This window comes from Geotrypetes seraphini, chromosome 3 (genome assembly GCF_902459505.1).
Source record: "Geotrypetes seraphini chromosome 3, aGeoSer1.1, whole genome shotgun sequence".
NCBI lineage: Eukaryota > Metazoa > Chordata > Amphibia > Gymnophiona > Dermophiidae > Geotrypetes > Geotrypetes seraphini.
Window position 1 is genome coordinate 342,814,046 of NC_047086.1, and position 18,935 is coordinate 342,832,980.

Here is an 18,935-nt window from a genome sequence, read left to right on the forward strand (position 1 = left end):
CCCCTTTTCTGCTCCAGACTTTACTCTCCACACCGTCTAACAGCAGATGCTTTTCTCCTCAACTGGTCGAATCTGTTCCTGTACGCCTTCCCTCCTCTGCCTCTCATGTTGAGAACCTTGTTCAAGCTCAAGAGGGAACGAGCCACCATGATTCTGATTGCTCCGAGGTGGCCCAGGCAACATTGGTTCTCCCTTCTACTTCAACTCAGTTCCAGGGAACCTTTTCTTCTTCCTCTGTTTCCTTCTCTGCTTACGCAACAGCAGGGAACCCTTCTGCATCCCAACCTCCAGTCTCTACACCTGATGGCTTGGTATCTCTCGGGCTGAACTCGACTGATACTCTTTTGTCTCAGCCCGTTCGTTCCATTCTGGATGCCTCCAGGAAACCAGCCACTCTACAATGTTACCATCAAAAGTGGACAAGATTTTCTTCCTGGTGTCTTCTTCATCATCTTGATCCCACTTCCCTAGCAGTGGAGACGTTGTTGGATTATCTTCTTTCTTTGTCTGATTCTGGCCTGAAGTCCTCTTCCATCAGGGTCCACCTCAGTGCCATTGCAGCTTTTCATGAGCCAGTCCATGGAAAACTTCTTTCAGCTCATCCCCTGGTATCCAGGTTCATGCGTGGGCTTTTCAATGTGAAACCACCTCTTAAAGCCCCTCCGGTTATCTGGGATCTCAATGTGGTTCTTTCAGCTTTAATGAAGCCTCCATTTGAACCTTTAGCTACTTCTCCTTTCAAATTTCTCACTTGGAAGGTACTTTTCCTTATTGCTCTTACCTCTGCCAGGAGAGTCAGTGAGCTTCATGCACTGGTTGCAGATCCACCTTTTACGGTCTTTCATCATGACAAGGTGGTTTTGCGTACACATCCAAAGTTTCTCCCCAAGGTTGTCTCGGAATTTCATCTCAACCAATCCATTGTTCTACCGGTTTTCTTTCCCAAACCTCATTCCCATTCTGGGGAACAAGCTCTGCATACTTTGGATTGTAAAAGGGCTCTTGCTTACTATCTGGAGCGTACGAAACCCCACAGATCAGTTCCCCAACTTTTTCTGTCCTTTGATCCGAACAAATTGGGACGTCCTGTTTCTAAACGCACGTTGTCTAATTGGCTAGCAGCGTGCATTTCTTTCTGTTATGCTCAGTCCGGACTGACACTGGAAGGTTCTGTCACGGCCCATAGAGTCAGAGCAATGGCAGCATCTGTAGCTTTCCTCCGTTCCACTCCTATTGAGGAAATCTGCAAAGCTGCTACTTGGTCCTCAGTTCACACTTTTACATCTCATTATTGTCTGGATGCATTCTCCAGAAGGGATGGTCACTTCGGCCAATCTGTATTACAAAATTTGTTTTCTTAATGGCCAACCTTCCCTCCATCCCTCTTTTTGTTAGCTTAGAGGTCACCCATCAGTCAAGAATAGCTGCCTGCTTGTCCTGGGATAAAGCACAGTTACTTACCGTAACAGGTGTTATCCAGGGACAGCAGGCAGATATTCTTGCGTCCCACCCACCTCCCCGGGTTGGCTTCTTAGCTGGCTTATACTAACTGAGGGACCGCGCGCCTCTGTCGGGCGGGAAGGCACTCGCGCGTGCGCGGTGCGGCCGAGCTAGAACTTTCTAAAAAGTTCTTAGAGTGCAATCACTCTAAAATTGTCCGTACCGGGGCTCCGTCGGTGCCGTCACCCATCAGTCAAGAATATCTGCCTGCTGTCCCTGGATAACACCTGTTACGGTAAGTAACTGTGCTATGTCAACTTGGAAGCTCTTCAGCAAAGACCTGAAATAAGTGTTCTGCTTTGCAATGTTTCTTGGTTTTTCACTGCAGGACACAGATTCTCAACCTACCCCCTGGGACCTTAACCAGTCAAGATTTCAAGATAAGCAACAAAACGGTAGATGACTAATCCAAAAAAGTGCAATTAAGGTTGTCAACACATTTTAGAAATAAGGAATTTTCCTGTGAGTGGACATGCTACTGCTGCTCTGTAAGGAGTGTCTTCAGGGGCAGGCGGGGTGGAAGGGGTGCCCCCCCCTTTTGCTGCATGTATGCATCGCTTCCCTTCCCACATACCTCTAATGTTCTTGGTGCAAGCAGCAACCTACGGTTGCTGTCTGCTCTTCCTCTCACTTCTTGGACCCGTGCCTAGGAAGTAATGTCTGAAGAAGATCCAGTGTTGGGCGCAACAGCAGCTTGGGGATTGTTGCTTGTACCAGGAACATTAACAGAGGTTCGGGGGAAGGGAAGTAGGAGGGGGCAGAGAAGAGGACAAGGGGAGGGGCGCCATTGCCCTGGTCGCCTCTCACCCTCACACTACCTTGTTGGTTTTGGTTTAGGTCTACTATAAGAGAAAAGCTGGTTTAAATTTTTTCAGCCTTATACACAGCCTTTGCTTTGGTTTGGTTTATTTATATCCTGCCCCTACCCAGTGTAAAATGTGGTCATGTCAGGTGTTGCAAACAAGACAAATGTGGAAACAACAAATGTAAAAACCCTCTCTTTCTTCAGAGAGGCTTAAAAACACTGTCCACAAATTGTTCCATGTACCCAACACCTTCCTCAGGGGTCCAATGGAGTGAGATATGATCAAATAGCCTTGCTAACCTATTTTGTAGATACATGTTGGGTCTGTGGAACATAATTTGTGGATAGTGTTTAAGCCTTTTTCTGAAGAAATGATAAAGAAGGTTTTTATACTTTTCCACATTTTTGTCTTGATTGGTTCACCGTTTCTCCTGTGGAAACTTGGATCTCTATTTTTGCTTTTGCATGTAATGTGTTGACCTTAAATTGCACTTTCCTGGATTTGTTGGTCAGCTTCATAGTGTTGCTTTGCTTTTTGTAGATCCTCTGTTCACCTGTGAAGCTTTCAGTATATCCACAATGAATATATTTGCACAGAATGCAGGCTGGGAATGCAAATTTCTCATGTATATTGTGGATATCCTTAAAACCTGATGCTGATCCCTGAGGCCTGGGTTAAGAGCCCCTGCTTTTGGGTCAGCTGAATTGAGTATAGTCTAATATCTTAAACCTAACTAAATATTAAATGCCATAAGAACATAAGCAATACCTCCGCTGGGTCAGACCTGGGGTCCATCGTGCCCAGCAGCCTGCTCATGCAGCGGCCCAACAGGTCCAGGACCTGTGCAGTAATCCTCTATCTGTATCCCTCTATCCCCTTTTCCAGCAGGAAATTGTCCAATCCTTTCTTGAACCCCAGTACCATACTCTGCCCTATTACGCCCTCTGGAAGCGCATTCCAGGTGTCCACCACACGCTGGGTAAAGAAGAACTTCCTAGCATTCGTTTTGAATCTGTCCCCTTTCAACTTTTCCGAATGCTCTCTTGTTCTTTTATTTTTCAAAAGCTTGACGAATCTGTCCCCCTCTACTCTCTCTATGCCCTTCATTATCTTGTAAGTCTCTATCATATCCCCTCTAAGTCTCCTCTTTTCCAGAGAAGAGACCCAGTTTTTCCAATCTCTCAGCATATGAAAGGTTTTCCATACCTTATATCAGACATGTTGCTCTCCTCTGAACCCTCTCGAGTATTGCCATATCCTTCTTAAGGTACGGCGACCAATATTGGACGCAGTACTCCAGATGTGGATGCACCATCGCCTGATACAATGGCAGGATAACTTCTTTTGTTCTGGTTGTAATACCCTTCTTGATTATGCCTAGCATTCTATTTGCCTTCTTAGCAGCCGCTACGCACTGTGCCGTCGGCTTCATTGTCTTGTCCACCATTACCCCCAAGTCCCTTTCTTGGGTACTCTCATTCAATAACATCCCTCCCATCATATAGTTGTACCTCGGGTTTTACATTTCTCAACGTTGAACTTCATTACTGCTTTGAAGATTTTAATGGTCATTGGTTCTAATGACAAGGCTTAATTACCAGTCCAGAGCATTATATAACATTTTTTTCTTAGAAAATAAGGATGTTAGCAGACAATCTGAAGTTTTCTACTGTCCAGGTAAATAGACAGTGGGGACCATGGGGCTGCTGCCACTGGCCATAATGAATTGAACCCTGGTTCCAGTTAATAAACAAGATTCCAAATGCACATGTTTTGGTGGATCCTGGGGTGAAAACAGAACCTAGGATTGTTAACATAGCATTGCACCCGGGAACACACATTTCACCTTGAAACTGACTTAAACTGGAAGCTACAACAATCTTCAGGTTCCATGAACTAATTGGTACCTCTGCATGGCCCCTCCGTAAGCTTTCGCTTTTATTATGCCTACTGTTCATCACTGCCTGGACTGAGTCACTTATTCCACAGTGCAGAAAGCACCTTTCATCTCCTTGTCCGACTGGCTCTGCTTTGCTGATAAGCTTTTTTTTTTTTTTTTGATCAGTTACTTTGCCAACCATTTGCTCATCTACCCCTTGACAGAGTTCACTGCTGTCCACTGAAATGAGAGGAAGGCTAGTCAGCTTTTCCAGGGCTGGAAACATTTTCCACACTCTCTGCCAAACTCTGCATCCCAGAGGAAGTGGGCCTCGGGTCACCAGACATAGAGACAGATGCGCAGGGTCATCTTACCAGAAAACTGCATCAGGTGTTCTCTGCCTGTGAATGAGACAGCAGTCCTGTTGTGCACACCTGAGCTGCAGGTTACACCTGCTTTTTAGCAGGGGCTTAAAACGGCCAATTGCTCTGCCTGAAGTCTGGTGGAGGAAGCAGAGGGTCCTGTTCATGTGGCTTTTAAACTTCATCAGCAACGTCTTTTGAATCTTGGCACATTGGTGGATTGAATGCATGCAGATAAAGGGCCTGGGGCTAGGAGTCTGCAGATGCCAGTTTGACTCCCCCTGTTAATCAAATTTTATTTATTTAAAAACTCTTATCCTGCATATCCAAACAATCTATGCAGGTACATGCACAGATCAATAAACATAAAATAGCACAATTACTTAAAATTGCTAAAATTGTATTTAAAAGAGCAAAGAACTAATGATTTAACAACTCAGTTGAACAGATCTCCATTTCCCAAAGCTTTCTTTAAAAAAAGCCTTCAACAAAAGGATAATAGCGCACCAGAATCTGACGACGAATGATCTTGGCTGCCCCCAAAAAATCACCATTTGTATATGAACAAGATATGCCTCTCAGCTCCATTTTAATGAATATACTGTTGCAGAGCTTTTATGGTAGATCAAGAGTTGCCCATGGATATATTTTAATCTACCATAAACAGGCATTAAAATACCCTAATGATTAAGAAGTCCTGTAGAAATTACATCCCCCCGTCCCAAATTCTATAATATTGCATAAACTTAAGCTCAGATTCTGTAAATAACATCAGAAATTAGGCACTGAGAATGACATGGTGAGAGTTCATCGTTGTTCCCAAACCCTCAGATAACTGTGAGAAACCATCTCATGTCTTCATGTAGTGCCTATTTCTCCTCGGTCCTACACCAGTATTATTCAATGCAAGACTTGAGGGTCAGTGGCTGTGCCCATTCATACTCTGATTTGTCCCCACTCTCTTTAAAGAATGACATGGGGATGGTTTCCCGCAGTTATCTGCGGGGACGGGAACGGTGCTGAATTCTGTCACTGTCATCTAATATAATAAAATGATAGGCCGCGCATGCGCATTAAAAAATCGTGTTCCCTGATCCCGTCGTGGAAAAACGAGTGCGCATGCGCGCCTACAACGTCACCACAGCCTGCTCTCCACCTCGCGCCGCTGCAGGCCCCACACTCGCAACTCACACATCCGCTGCAGCCTAGCAACTCCGACCACAACCTTCCCCCCCTACCCCCTCAACCGCCCATGCCGGCTCAGGCTCCCGCCGCAGTGGAGGGACGAAAAAGCCTCTGACCCCGTGGGACTGAGACAGGACCGAAGGCAGGGCTGCTCACAATCCAGATGCACCGCTGGCTCATCACTCCCCCCAACTTCCAGCGGCCGCCAAACAATGCCTTCCTCCCTGCCATGATCCTCAAGGCCTGAACTAGCACGGACGGTTTGAGAATGAGGGAGAGAACAACGCAGCCAGACGGACCGCGGGAAGGGAAAGGGGGGGGAGGAGGGTTTCGAGGGAGCCGGCTGGCCGCATAAATTATTTTAATTTGAAATCTGCCGCCGTCGCCGCGGCTCCTCTCTCATCTTCCGACATAATATAAGTGCAGCTCATGAGAGGAGCCGCGGCGGCGGCTTTGAAAACGGCTCCCTTAGTTCTTCGCTGGATTTTTTTTTAAGTTTAAAACTGCCGCCGTGGCTCCTCTCACGATCCCGGCCTGTGTCAGAGAAGGCTTCCGACGCAGGCCGGATCGTGAGAGGAGCCACGGCGGCAGTTTTAAACTTAAAAAAAAAAATCCAGCAAAGAACTAAGGGAGCCGTTTTATCTCCATGCTGCTATGAAGGAACAGGGAAGGGGGAGGGAAATGCTGATGCACAGGGAGCAGGCAGGCATGGCAGGCAAGCAGGGGGAGAGGGAAAGGGGCTGCTTTAGGGGTAGGGGTGTGCTGGGGGCACACAGCAGTCATGAGCAGGGGAATCACAGAACAGGCAGGCATGGCTCAACAAGGGGAGAGGGAAAGGGGGCTACTTTGGGGTGAGGGGTTTGCTGGGCCAGACAGCAATCATAGGGGGGAAACAGAAGGGGGCCACGGAGCAGGCAGGCATGGCACAAAAGGGGGCAGGGGCATTGGGAAATGGGGCTGCTTTGGGGGGAAGGGTGTTCTGGGGGCACACACCAATCATGCCGGGGAAGAGAAGGGGGCCACAGAGAGATAGGCAGGCATGGCGCAATGGAGAAATACAGGAAGGCAGGGCGCAAGACAGAGACACAGACAGAAAGAATGACAGACAGACAGCATCCAAGCACAGAGAGAGAAAGGAAAAAAAAGTCATCTACTCTAGCACCCGTTACACAGGGGGAGAACGAAAGAGATGCTGATGGACAGGGGGTTGAAGAAAAGGAACGGAGGACTAATGTTGGACAGGGGGAGAAGGAAAGAGGTGCTGCTGGACAGAGGGGAGGTAAAACAAAGGGAGAAGGGCTGCTGCTGCATAAGGAGAGCAGTGAAGGGGTGGTGGTGGACAGCCAAGGAAAAAGAAAGGCAGAAAGAAAAAAAGCGGCTAAGGAGAGAGAGAGAAAGAAATAAAGACAGACACACACACATATGTTCTAGCACCCGTTAATGTAACAGGCTTAAAGACTAGTTATCTATATTGGTTCGGTGCTCTTCACAAAGGGCACTCGGGGATGTAAATCTCTGCTCCGTGCTAAACTTTGGGCATGATGACACTACCGAAAACTGGTATAAATCCTGGGGTGCAAATGGGCGTGGATCACTAGAACTCTTAACGTGTGCATTTCAGAATGGCCACATGAGGATTTGGGTGCAGATCTTCATAGAATCATGCACAGCCAGGTCTGTGTGCAAATTCAAATTGGTGCCAATTAATATCAATTGCTTGTTAGCTAATTAATGGCTCTATTTGCATGTGGATTGTGTACATTTAGGTCCCACTTAAAGAATCTGAGGTTAGTGTATGATTGCATGCCTAGGTTATAGAATATGGGGCAGGTACATATAACTCAGTAAATTAGTGTCCTACTGATTGGAGTTGGTGCCCATTGGCTGTAAGTGTCAATTAACATCTCATTTTCAATTACATGCATCACTGCATTTTGAATGCTAATTTTATAGAATAGCATGTAACTGGAAAGGGGTATTCACATGGGAAGGGCAAGTCAAAACCTGTGGCATAACTAAAGCTGGGCTTAAGCCTACATAAGACAACTTGGCAGTGGTTGCCTTTCTCCCCTCTCTCTCACACCTGGATCTAGAATTTTCCCTGTCTTGCCAGCCCACAGCCTGGCAGCTCCCTTCATCTCTAAACCTTCTTCCTGAACCTCGTCACCTTTACAGACAGGAGCAGCAAAGTGTATCCACTTCCTGTGCCCTGCCCTAGTTGATGTCACTTCCTGTTTTCTTTCTGGTGGGACACAGCAGAGGGAAGTCTGCAGGGTTGGCGCAAGTAGTGGATGTGCATCGCTGCCACAGCCCAGGAACTGAGGTACACTGGGGGGAGGGAGTTGCTAGGCTGTGGGTGGGGGAGGGTGGCAGGATCTGGCAAGATGCAGGATAAATTGTGGCAGGGTGAGGCAGTTTGGGAAGGCCCACCCAAAATAACAGGTCTGGCTATGCTACTGTGCAAAAAATTTACATGCTAAAGTTCTAGAACTGTCGCATGCTGTGGACACTCAATTACTTAGGGCCAACAAATAGGCATGGCTACTTATACTAACTGGACTTGGGCTAATGTGTCCTTGCTGATAACAGAAGTGCTTAGCATGCAGCATCATAGCACCTAACTAGCAGCCTGTAGAAAAGTTAAAAGCACAAGCTAAAACTGTTTGGAAATCAAAACTGCGTGGGATAAATAAACGCTATAGAAAGAGGATAGAATCAATGGAAACCTTAAATACCCCTCTCTGCCCTGTGTAAAGTGCTAAGGTTGAGTTTACAGTTCAGCTTGCCTTGTTAGGAGAGTCTGGATGGACCATAAAGATCTTAATCTGCCTTACTTTAGATATAGAATAGTAAAGTACAGCCTAGTATATTCAAGGCAGCCACACACTACAAACTGCTGCACTGACTTCTGAGAGACTGACAAACCACCGTGCATGCTTGGTGTATGCCAACATTACATAAGAATTGCCATACTGAGACATACCGAATGTCCATCAAGCCCAGTATCCTGTTTCCAACAGTGGCCAACCCAAGTCCATGTACCTAGCTAGATCCCAAGTAGTAAAACAGATTTTTATGCTGCTTATTCTAAGAATAAGCAGTGGATTTCCCCAAACCATCTCAATAAGGGCCTATGGGCTTCTCTTTTAGCAAATTATCCAAATTATTTTTTTTAAACCCCACTAAGCTAACTGATTTCATCACATTCTCTGGCAACAAATTCCAGTTCATTACATCAAGGCAGGTATCTTAGCTGGCATTCTGCTTCCTTCATCAGCTCATGACCAATAATGATCACTAACACCGTCAATGCCCTATTGTCCAGTGATCTTTTTTTTTTTTGGGGGGGGGGGAGAGGAGAGAGAAATTGCTAGATAATTGTGGTCAACTGCTACTCTGCAGTATCTTAAGCTGGAAATTGCCGATTCAATAGACCTATGAAATTGGCAGGATACTTCAAAACTGTCTACCCTCACTCCAACATGGAACTAAGATTTTGAGAACTGAGACCCTGAGAGAACGGCTTGTTAAAGTTATTTACCGCCATTTGCAGTCCTTTACAGGGAGACCTCACATTGGTAGGGCCAGTCTTAGGCAGGTGTAACGGGATCCCACACAGGGCCCCATGGCCCTGGCATGCGCCCCCCCAAAAAAAACCTTAAAATATGCATAGAATTGGTGAACAGTGGCAGCAGTTTTCATAGTCTGTTGGCCACTTGAGCCTGATTTCTGCTGCATTCCACCCCTTTTTGGCTTTCACAAGGACAGGATGCATCAGAGTGAGATCTGGGCTATGCAAATGGCTACCACTGCTTGCTGCTGTGGAGAAATGTGGATTCATGTCTTGGAGTATGAGGGGGTGGGGAGGGGAGGGGGCACTGAACTGATCTGCAGAGGGGCCTGCAATTGCTAAAGCTGCACACTAACTCGGGCAGATGTCCAAAGCCCACCATGCTGGCAATATTTCATTTAGACTGGTTTTATCCAGTCTAAATTAAATGCTATTCTAAGGCTTTTGGCCACTGCTTTACTGTGCAAGGAAGCAGTGAATAAGTCTCATGCTAATAAGCTTGTTTGTATTAAAACAAGCTCATTAGCAGATTCCATGCAATGCACAGAATAACAGGCTGCACAAAGCCCCTGTCAAACTACCAATAGCTCTGATGCAGACCATCCATTCCTGACTTGACCCCCCCCCCCCCCCAAGCCAAACAAACCAAAAATATCCCTAGTGGTCCAGTGGATCCCTATCCCAACCCCCCTGAAACTACTGTAACAGATACCCATGGTGGTCCACAAGTGGAACCCCCCAGTCCAAGCAGGTATCGGGTCCAGGCCTTCCAGCTAGATAACCCCCCAAGTACCTTCTATATCACAGGAGGAAGGAGTAGGTGTATCCCTCTGGCTGTGTGGGAAGGTGTGGCTCACTGGTAGAGCTGCTGCTTCTGCACCCAGAGGTGGTGAGATCAAATCCCAGTGCTGCTTCCTGTGACCCTGGGCATGTCACTTAATCCTCCATGGCCTACCGCTTTGAATGCCAAAGCCACAAAAAGACAGTATAAAGACCCCATTCCCTTTCCCTCTTCAATATGGTTTCACTCTGTACGTGTTCAGTTTGCACTGGGAGGGGCCTAAAGACCACATAAGTTTATTTTCTTTTATGATGTTTAAGCCCCTGCCGGGGGCAGGGCACTGCTATTTTGAAGATGCAAGACATCCCTTCTGCCATGCTATGGAAAAAAGGTATGGTGGATCAGGGAGGGGAGAGAGTCATCCAGCTGGGGGGAGGGGGGGACTTGGAAACTGGAACACTATGGATATTTTTTTTGTATGTGTGTGGGGGGGGGTTCAGAGGGAGGGGGAGCCTAGTGGACCACCTAGGTTTTTTAGGGTAGGGTGGGATTGGAGGTTACCTTGACATGCACACAAGTTGTACTTTTATTTGTTTAGCCCATCCTCCCAAAAGGAGCCCAGAATGGGTTACAAGAGTACATTCATAGTATGGGTAGGGGGCTCTTGGAGGCATGCACAAGGAAGTTCCAATCCCTTTAGCAACCAATGCTGAACTGTAATAGCGTGCATATATTTTGCACGTTGTTAGTGTTGTGCATTTGGTCGCTAAAAGCAGACCAGTGTTTTCTCTGACACTATTTTTCTACAGTGCCAGAGTTTTGGCCTCTGCTCCTGGGTCTTATGGATTTGCAGCTGGTTTCTGCATCAGTGTGATATGGGATGCCATGCAGAAAGCGTGTGTTTAATTATAGCAGCAGCTGAGGAACCAGTTCTAACTCCTACAGTTTGGCTGCTCAGAGGAAGTCTTGTTTTTCCATGTTTCCTCTCCTTTTTTTTTTTTCTTTTTCCTCCCCCCCCCCCATACATACTGTAGTGGCAAGAGATCTGGTTTCTGCTGCCTTGGTGGTTTAAAAATGACTTAATGGAAAAACTGCTCAGACTAGGGTCAGCTCCTGCAACAGCTGTTCCAGATAAGATTAGTACTGGCCAAGCAATTGTTTAAAAAGCATTATTCAGCTTTTTTTTTTTTTTTTTTTTAACCACCTCCCTTCTTGGGAAGGAAGTGACTTGCTACTGTTTTGGAAAATGATCACTTAGGCTTTTGTAAAGTCACATGTGTAATTAGAGCTATAACGGCAGACTGCCAGTACCACAGATGGGTAACTTACAGGTATAGGAGCTCTGCAAGGTAAGATCTTGGTTGTCTATCTTTAATCTGCTGGACCACATGGATTCTGTATATATCCCTGGAACATTGGACTAGGCGCCATTGACTTTATGGGCAGATCATAGAAAGTGGCTTTTTTGGTTTTTTTCCTGGTGTCTATAAAAGCAGGTTCTAGTTTACACTGGAGGAGCTCTAAACCTAAGCATCTGCTCACCATGGACCAGTGTTGGCAATGGTTAGAGACAAGACTGCTGGCTTTTTAACTTGATTCATGTAACTGAACCCAGCTATAAGTGAGTCCTTCGTCCCACATGCCATGGCTCCCTCTAGAATCTAGCTGGCTTGAGCGCAGCCTGACAGAGGGGGTTTTGAGCACTGCACTAGCCTTAGCCCGAAAGGAGAGCAGTTGACTCTCTTCAGAAAGTTTTACCTTGTCCTATTTGCTATTTCACTGGCCTTGACTGTTATACAGCCTGTATTCTTGTTTAAGAAAACTTTTCTGAACATACCTTGCATGGTTTAGGGATCTGTTTCTCATTGAGACCTCTTTTTTTTTTTTTTTTTTTCAAATACTTGTATATCCACCATGATAGAAATACTGTGCACTAATGTAATTAGCACACTAACCCCATCCTTTACAAAGTCACACTAGCGTTTTTAGTGCTGACCACGGCGGTAAGAACTCCAACACTCAGAATTCCTATAAGTGTTGGAGTTTTACTGCCACAGCCGGTGCTAAAGATGCTAGTGCAGCTTTGTTTAAAGGAGGGCCTAAGTTAGTAAAGAGGTCCTTAATCATAGTGGATTCTACCTTTTTGGGAGGATATTACAAACATGGCTTCATTCTGTACTGCTTTGATGCTGGCATGGGGCTCTAATCTAGCATAATGGTGTTAATCAGACATTTTGGAGAGGGAGGGTGGCTTGCTAAATATTCACATGCTAGGGAATTTCTAGATTGGCTAGATTAAATCCCTCTCCTTGGGGGGGGGAAGGAGGGGCAGTACTACTCCAAAGCAGATGCCCTTACCGATTCTCCATTTATGCTGGTCAGTAACATCTTTGCTTTATAGCAATGTATCACAAACGGTGTGCTGCGGCACACCAGTGTGCCTCCTGAGATTTCTGGTGTGCCGCAACACTGGTGATGAGGAGAGTTATCTAAGCTAGCTGGTTGCCTACAGGATGTGCCTCTCGCGGCGAGAGGCATGTCCTGTAGGAAGTCAGCCAGTGCAGCTGGATCTCCTCCTGGCCGGTGTCCCTTCTTCTCCCCGCACCTTCTGGATCCCTGTAACGACGGGTCGGAGCTAGACAGGCCTCCGCATGCGTGGACGTTGATAAGCGACATCATCGCGTCGACTTCCGGGTGCCTTCCGGCCGGGGCACTGGTTTTAGTATGCCGCTGGCTGGAAAAGTTTGCGAGACACTGCTTTATAGCCTAGTAAATATTAATCTGTATTTGGTATATAATCGTGGTATGAAGTCATCTTGTATTGATAAACCCTTTGCTGCTGTACCGTATTAGCTATTGGGAGGGGACTTTTGCATATTTGCATATATGACAGTACATATAACATCCCTTATTCACAAAATGCCCTGTATACACACATCTGTAAGTACACTATACTTCAGCTGTGTATAGTACATCAGCTCCAGAGCTGGTGTAAAAGTCCAGGCATGTGCTGGTCTTGATCAAGACATGGGTGATTCATCATAAAATGACCCTCATGCTGCTTGGAGCTGAAGCAGAGGATCTGGCAATGGTGCCCTAGACTCAGACAGGGGTGGGGGGGAGGCAACAGCTTCAGGCCTCTGATCCTGAGTTGTCTGCAGGGAGCCGTAGCCTTAGCCTAACACATAGCTAGGTAATTCCATTTGCTAGTACTGTATAAACTAAATATTCCTTCTAATGTTTCAAATGTATATACCTCAAGCTGCTGTAATATTCCAGATGTGTGATGAAGGGTCCTCTGATGCTTTAGTTAGGTGCCATCCACTTGTGTTTAAGCCCTAGTGACTTAATAACTATAAATCTAAAAAGATGCTTTATCCCTTTCAATGTTCAGATCCTGTGGCTCACAGAATCTTGACTTGAAACCTGTTGCTCAAGGGCAGGTTAATTGCCCTTTAAAATTTGGAGGGAAAGTCTTAACTTTTTTTTAAAGCAGTTACTGGATTACCATCTAGAACTGAACCTGCAGTTGCCCTATTAAGGATCTGATGCATTGATTGATATAATTTTTCCCATAATAAGATACTTGATAAAGGAGGGGGGTAGGTTTATTCTCTTTATCATAAATTATAAATAAATTATCATAATAGTTGTTATATTGTGTGCAACTAACAAATTAAGGGGAGGGAAAGGGATTCATAATTGAATAATAATTAATAAAATTATTAAAATTTTTATGATGTTTAAAATTATAGTAAGGAATATATAAGATATGTTATATGTTCAAAATGTTATGAAGATATCAAGTGTATACTTAAAGTAACTGTATGAATCTTTATGACACACTTGTTATATGAAGAAAAAATCAATAAAAAATGTTAGAACATGAAGGATCTGATGCATTAATGGCCAATCATGGGTGCTGGAGTCCATATACTGGTCCTGGCCCTTGTGTATTACAATTGTTTTGTACACTTCTGCAAACCCAAATACAGTATTAACTGCTTAGCTATTACTAAAGCTTAAAACACCAACTTATCCGTAGCTCTAAGACCACTACTGGTAAATGTAGACCTAAATTTGAGTAGCTAGCTGTACTGGCTTAAATGGATTTTTAACTCTTTAAATACGACTACAAGCCTAGCTAGTGCTAATGTACTGTTGGCTTAATTTATGCCTCTGCTCCTGGAATGGCCCTTGGTCTACCTTCTAAAAATCTGCTCAGCCAAATAAATTTATGCAGGCTGCTTCAATTTGTGGTCCAGGCAAGTGCAGCCCAAAATGTTTCACATATTCTAAGATGCTAATTATTTTGAGTAACTCTGCTCAAACATCAATGAGATGAGCCTTGCACATAGTCAGATAAACTGAGGTTAAGCTTTATATATTCAGGCTTCTGAAAATGAAACATCAAACTGTGTACAAAGCAGCACATGCTGTACCCTTCATCAGAATGTGACTCTGGAAACATTTGTGCTTTAGACTTGCTTGAATCATTTTAGGTTATGATCTAGGGTTTTAAAGATGTGTTAAAATAGGAACTGGATAGAATTTTAAAAGCATTCTGAATTATTTTTTTCTTGTCCTAGATTTTTCCAGATCCCTCAGACTTTGATCGTTATTGCAAACTCAAGGACCGGCTACCCTCTATCGTGGTGGAGCCCACGGAGGAAGATGTGGAAAGTGGAGAGCTAAGATGGCCCCCAGAGGAGTTCCTGGTGGATGAGGAAAAGGAGGAACCCTGTGAAGATTCAAAAACTGAAAGCAAGGAGCAGTAAAAACATATTGAATCACATGAAGATAACATAATTTAGCCTTATTTTTATCATTTTGAGGGAGAGACCACTACCACCAGGTCCTGAATCTTTTTTAAAGACCAGTGTGAATTGCAGTGGCAAGACTTAGCTTTTTCTTTTAAGGTTCTTTAGTGAGAATCTTAATGCCCTCAACCTGATGAAATGCAGGAGACCTGAGAGGCAGTAGCTCAAGTGTTTGCTGTTTTGCATTTCTAGGGTTGTGAAAGGCTGCAGCAAGATTCTAGAGGGCCCAGTGGAGGGCAAGCAAGGAACAGTCCTTGAAGAAAACTTAGACAAATCACAATCTATGGCAGGAAACTGCTGCTTCAAAAGCATGAGGAACAACACTTTTCATCTCTTGAATTTTTTTCTAAACTTTCCTTTTTTTTTTCTTTCACATGTAGGATGTTTTCTGGAGCAGAATAAAATGCACAGGAAGGGTGCTTTTGAATAGGTTGAAGCAAGCATGCATTATATTTGTAGAAGCAGTGAAAACACTTGGGCATGGCAGGATATGCTGTAATACATGGGGGTAGGTTTTTGTGTGCAATGAAGTATGGGGCTTGGTGGGAAAGGTCAGAAGAGCTTATAAGTGGTTAAGGTGCTGGTTTCCAATGACTGGTCAGGTATCTCCAGGTATTAAATCTTGGATGGATGGCTTTTCCCCTTAAATAACAGGTGGCTAATTATATTAGCAAATGTCCTGAGGGAGAATGCAAATCCCAGTGGAACTCACTTTCCTCTGAGCCTTACTGTTTCCACTGAACCATACAGGCTCAGTACAAATTCTTTGACCTCCTGCCCTGAAACTGCTTATTTTGAGGGAAACCAATTTTCCAGATTTTGATGTAATGAAGTACCATCTTAATTGGGAACTGGTGGTTTCTCTGCAGGAGGTTAGAAGGATGTACCATATTGTAAATGCTGTGCTTGGAATTATAGGAGACAACATGGCTGGAGTTTAAGGTGAGAGCAGCCTTATACTGGCATGAGACATGGTGGATTTCACTGAATGAGCAGCTCACTGAGTGGTATAGTGTAGTGTTGGAAGTTTGCCTTCCATACTCCATGCTACAGTGGGAGAAGGCAACATTGGTAAAATATTGTCATTAGAGGCTAACTTGGTGTCAGTGTACCCTACCATCCCTTTATTCAAGTAGGAGCCCAGAAACTATGTTAGAAGGGTTCCTAACCTCTAATGGATAATCTGGGTCTTACCACTTGGGTAAGTGCAGTTAACATGTGCTATTAAATTAGTCAAACTTAATTTAGGGGGGTGTCCCTGGAGTTGAGAAGAATAAGTTGGCTAGTCGTGCAGCTCTGTCCAAAATTGTCCCTCCAGTGAGCAATAAAATTGACACTTCTACTAGTAGACTGAACCAGATCAAATTGTGCTAATACAGCAGGTAGGTTGGAGAACGTCTAAAAGGCATACGGCATTATTTAGGTTTCCTTTTTTGGCCTACATTCTAAAATTGATTTATGGAATTGTTCTGGGAGCAGGTTAATTCCTTTTTCCTAGAATGTGTGTATTTGTCTCCAGGAGATGCATTTCTCTTAAACTTGCAGTCTCTTGCTCTCTTGCCTTGACAGACTACAAATGTGGGATGAGTGGTGGCGGAGTGTAGCAGTTAAAGAGATGAAATTAGTGAGAAGCAGGTTTGGGAATCACACAGACTCCAACTTTTTATCTACCACCGTGTCATGGGCATTTTCAGTTCATCTGTTTTTCTAAATCTCCACCTGTGAAGTGTACCTCATGGGTTGTATAATGGTGTGGAGGGGCAATTCCCCACTTACATATCAGTATCAGATGGTTTGTACAGTAAACTTGTCTGCTTGTGTAGTTCTGTTTATAAAAAGTATATAGCAATAAAAACCATCTCGCGTCTCTGCTTCAGACTTGTAGGTGACCTGTGCATATATTTGCTGGTGATACATAGCATGTATTCTGGTCTTAAGTTAATTCCCAAGCAGTAAGTGTCTTGTATGTTTTTCAGTGGAAACATCCCTCGTCTATTTTAGACTGTTTGAAGTTCAAAATCCTGAACAAAAGATGGCACCAAGTCCTTAAGGCTTGGTGTTTCACCTGCTTGCCTCACCATCGTCTTCCACTATGGTGGAAACGTGCTTGTAAATTGTTGTACCCATGGGACTGTCATACCATATCAGTGTGTCCAGGGTTGATGGCACCTTACCAAATCAGGAGTGGAGGACGGGGAAAGACATTAGTCACTTTCCAGGCTTGAAAGGAAGGCCTATCCTAGAGGTTTGTACACATGTCCCTACATCCTTGTGGCTTTTTAAACTGATGTGTGTTTTTTTAACTGTTAAATTGTCTAAAAAGAAGTACTCAAGACATCTGTTGTATGACTATTTCTGTAATTCTTTTTTGAGGCTCAGGGAAAAGCTAGCATTTTTTCCAAACTTTGTCACTGTGACAGTTGTTAATAAAGTTTGAAACTGCTTTCCTATCCCTGTGGTTTGGCATTTTCTTGGATATTTACCCTCTTACATAACAAGGCAAATCAGAGTAACCATTACTAATGTTTAAACAAAAGCAAAAAATCAAACATTACAAAGCTTTCAAATAAGACAGCAGTGCTATGGAAGTATGCTTAAGGTAACATCTGCAGAAAGAATCTCAGGTAAGACTAGCCCAATTACCTGCATGACATCCCTTTATTTTTGAAGTTGGGTTTTAAATCTTTCAACATGTCCTATTTTGAAAAGGTGCAAGTGACTTTGCTTTTCATTTTTTTCCTCTGCCTTATGAATCTGAGCTTAAGGCATTAGATCTGCAAACTGCCCAGAATATCAAATACTTCGTAATGCTTCTGTGTGGTTTTGGTCTCAACTGGATGAACTTCTGTACCTCCCCCAACCAGGAGTTATATCTTCTCTTGGGGCTAATTCTATAAAGGAGTCACAAAGTATATATCCAAATGATCACCTTCATAATCTATAAAAAGGCTTCTAGCAGTCGGAGCATTTTACAGCAACTCTATGGCTAGCAAGAAGACCTGGGCACATATCTGACCTGTTATGCTTTGGTTCTATACCTAATTTTTCTCTCTACAATGGGTGCATTTTATTCATTCAATCAATTTTCTATATCATTCTCCCCAAGGGAGCTCAGAATGGTTTACATGAATTTATTCAGGTGCTCAAGCATTTTTCCTTGTCTGTCCTGGTGGGCTCACAATCTATCTAATGTACCTGGGACAATGGGGGTATTAAGTGACTTACCCAGGGTTGGAAGGAGCAATGTGGGTTTGAACCCACCACCTCAGAGTGCTGAGGCTGTAGCTTTAACCACTGCCACACACTCCTCCCCCCATTAGACATGTCTAGAGAATTACACTCATGGGGGAGGGGGGAGAGGAGGGAATTCAGTAAAAGTCACTCAGGTGCCAGGATGCATGCTAAGCACAAATTCTATAAAGGCAGTTCTGAACAGATCTGTACATTGCATGCAATCAAAGCTGTTTTTGGTCCAGACAGTTGTAAGAACAATTAGCAAGAAGACAACCATCTTGGGCACTATCTGGTTTTAATTATAAAATATATACAGTACTGTATATGTAATTTGGGTTTCTGAATGGGGGTGGGCTCTAGTGTCCAGGATGGTTTTAATAATTAAAAACAAAACTATAAAGCGTAGGGTTATGCTGATGCTGTGCTACAGGGAGGGGTGGGGGAGTACACCAAGAAATACTACATATACCTATATAAATGGAGGGGCATAATCAAAAAATATGTATAAGTCCGTTTTGGGCCTAAGTTGCTAGTCACCCAAAGACAGCAGTATTTAAAGTCCATTCTCGAAAAATATGTCCCCCAAAATTTTTTTTCTAGAATCATCTAATTGTGCATCCAGCTGTTTGTTCATCCAGACTGCTAAGTTGGCTAACTTTATACCCCATTCTTGTCCAAAAAAAACATCCAAGTCAAAAATGCCTAGAACAAGACCTTTTGGACAGGGGAGGGGTCAGCAAAGTGATGGACTGGATACCCAGACATGGCAACAGAGTAGTGGGGCACTGCTATGAACT

General features: G+C 44.3%; 1 protein-coding gene across 3 annotated transcripts in view; it reads left to right on the forward strand.

Annotated features, from left to right (window-relative positions):
* LBH (LBH regulator of WNT signaling pathway) overlaps positions 1–17,354 on the forward strand; it is a 34,790-nt gene extending 17,436 nt beyond the window's left edge. For all 3 annotated transcript variants that reach the window (XM_033938882.1, XM_033938883.1, XM_033938881.1), the window contains exon 3: positions 14,674–17,354. In XM_033938882.1, coding sequence (XP_033794773.1) covers positions 14,674–14,862 — 189 coding nt within the window. In that variant the 3' untranslated portion in view covers positions 14,863–17,354. The remainder of the gene's footprint in view (positions 1–14,673) is intronic.
* Positions 17,355–18,935: the final 1,581 nt, after the last annotated feature.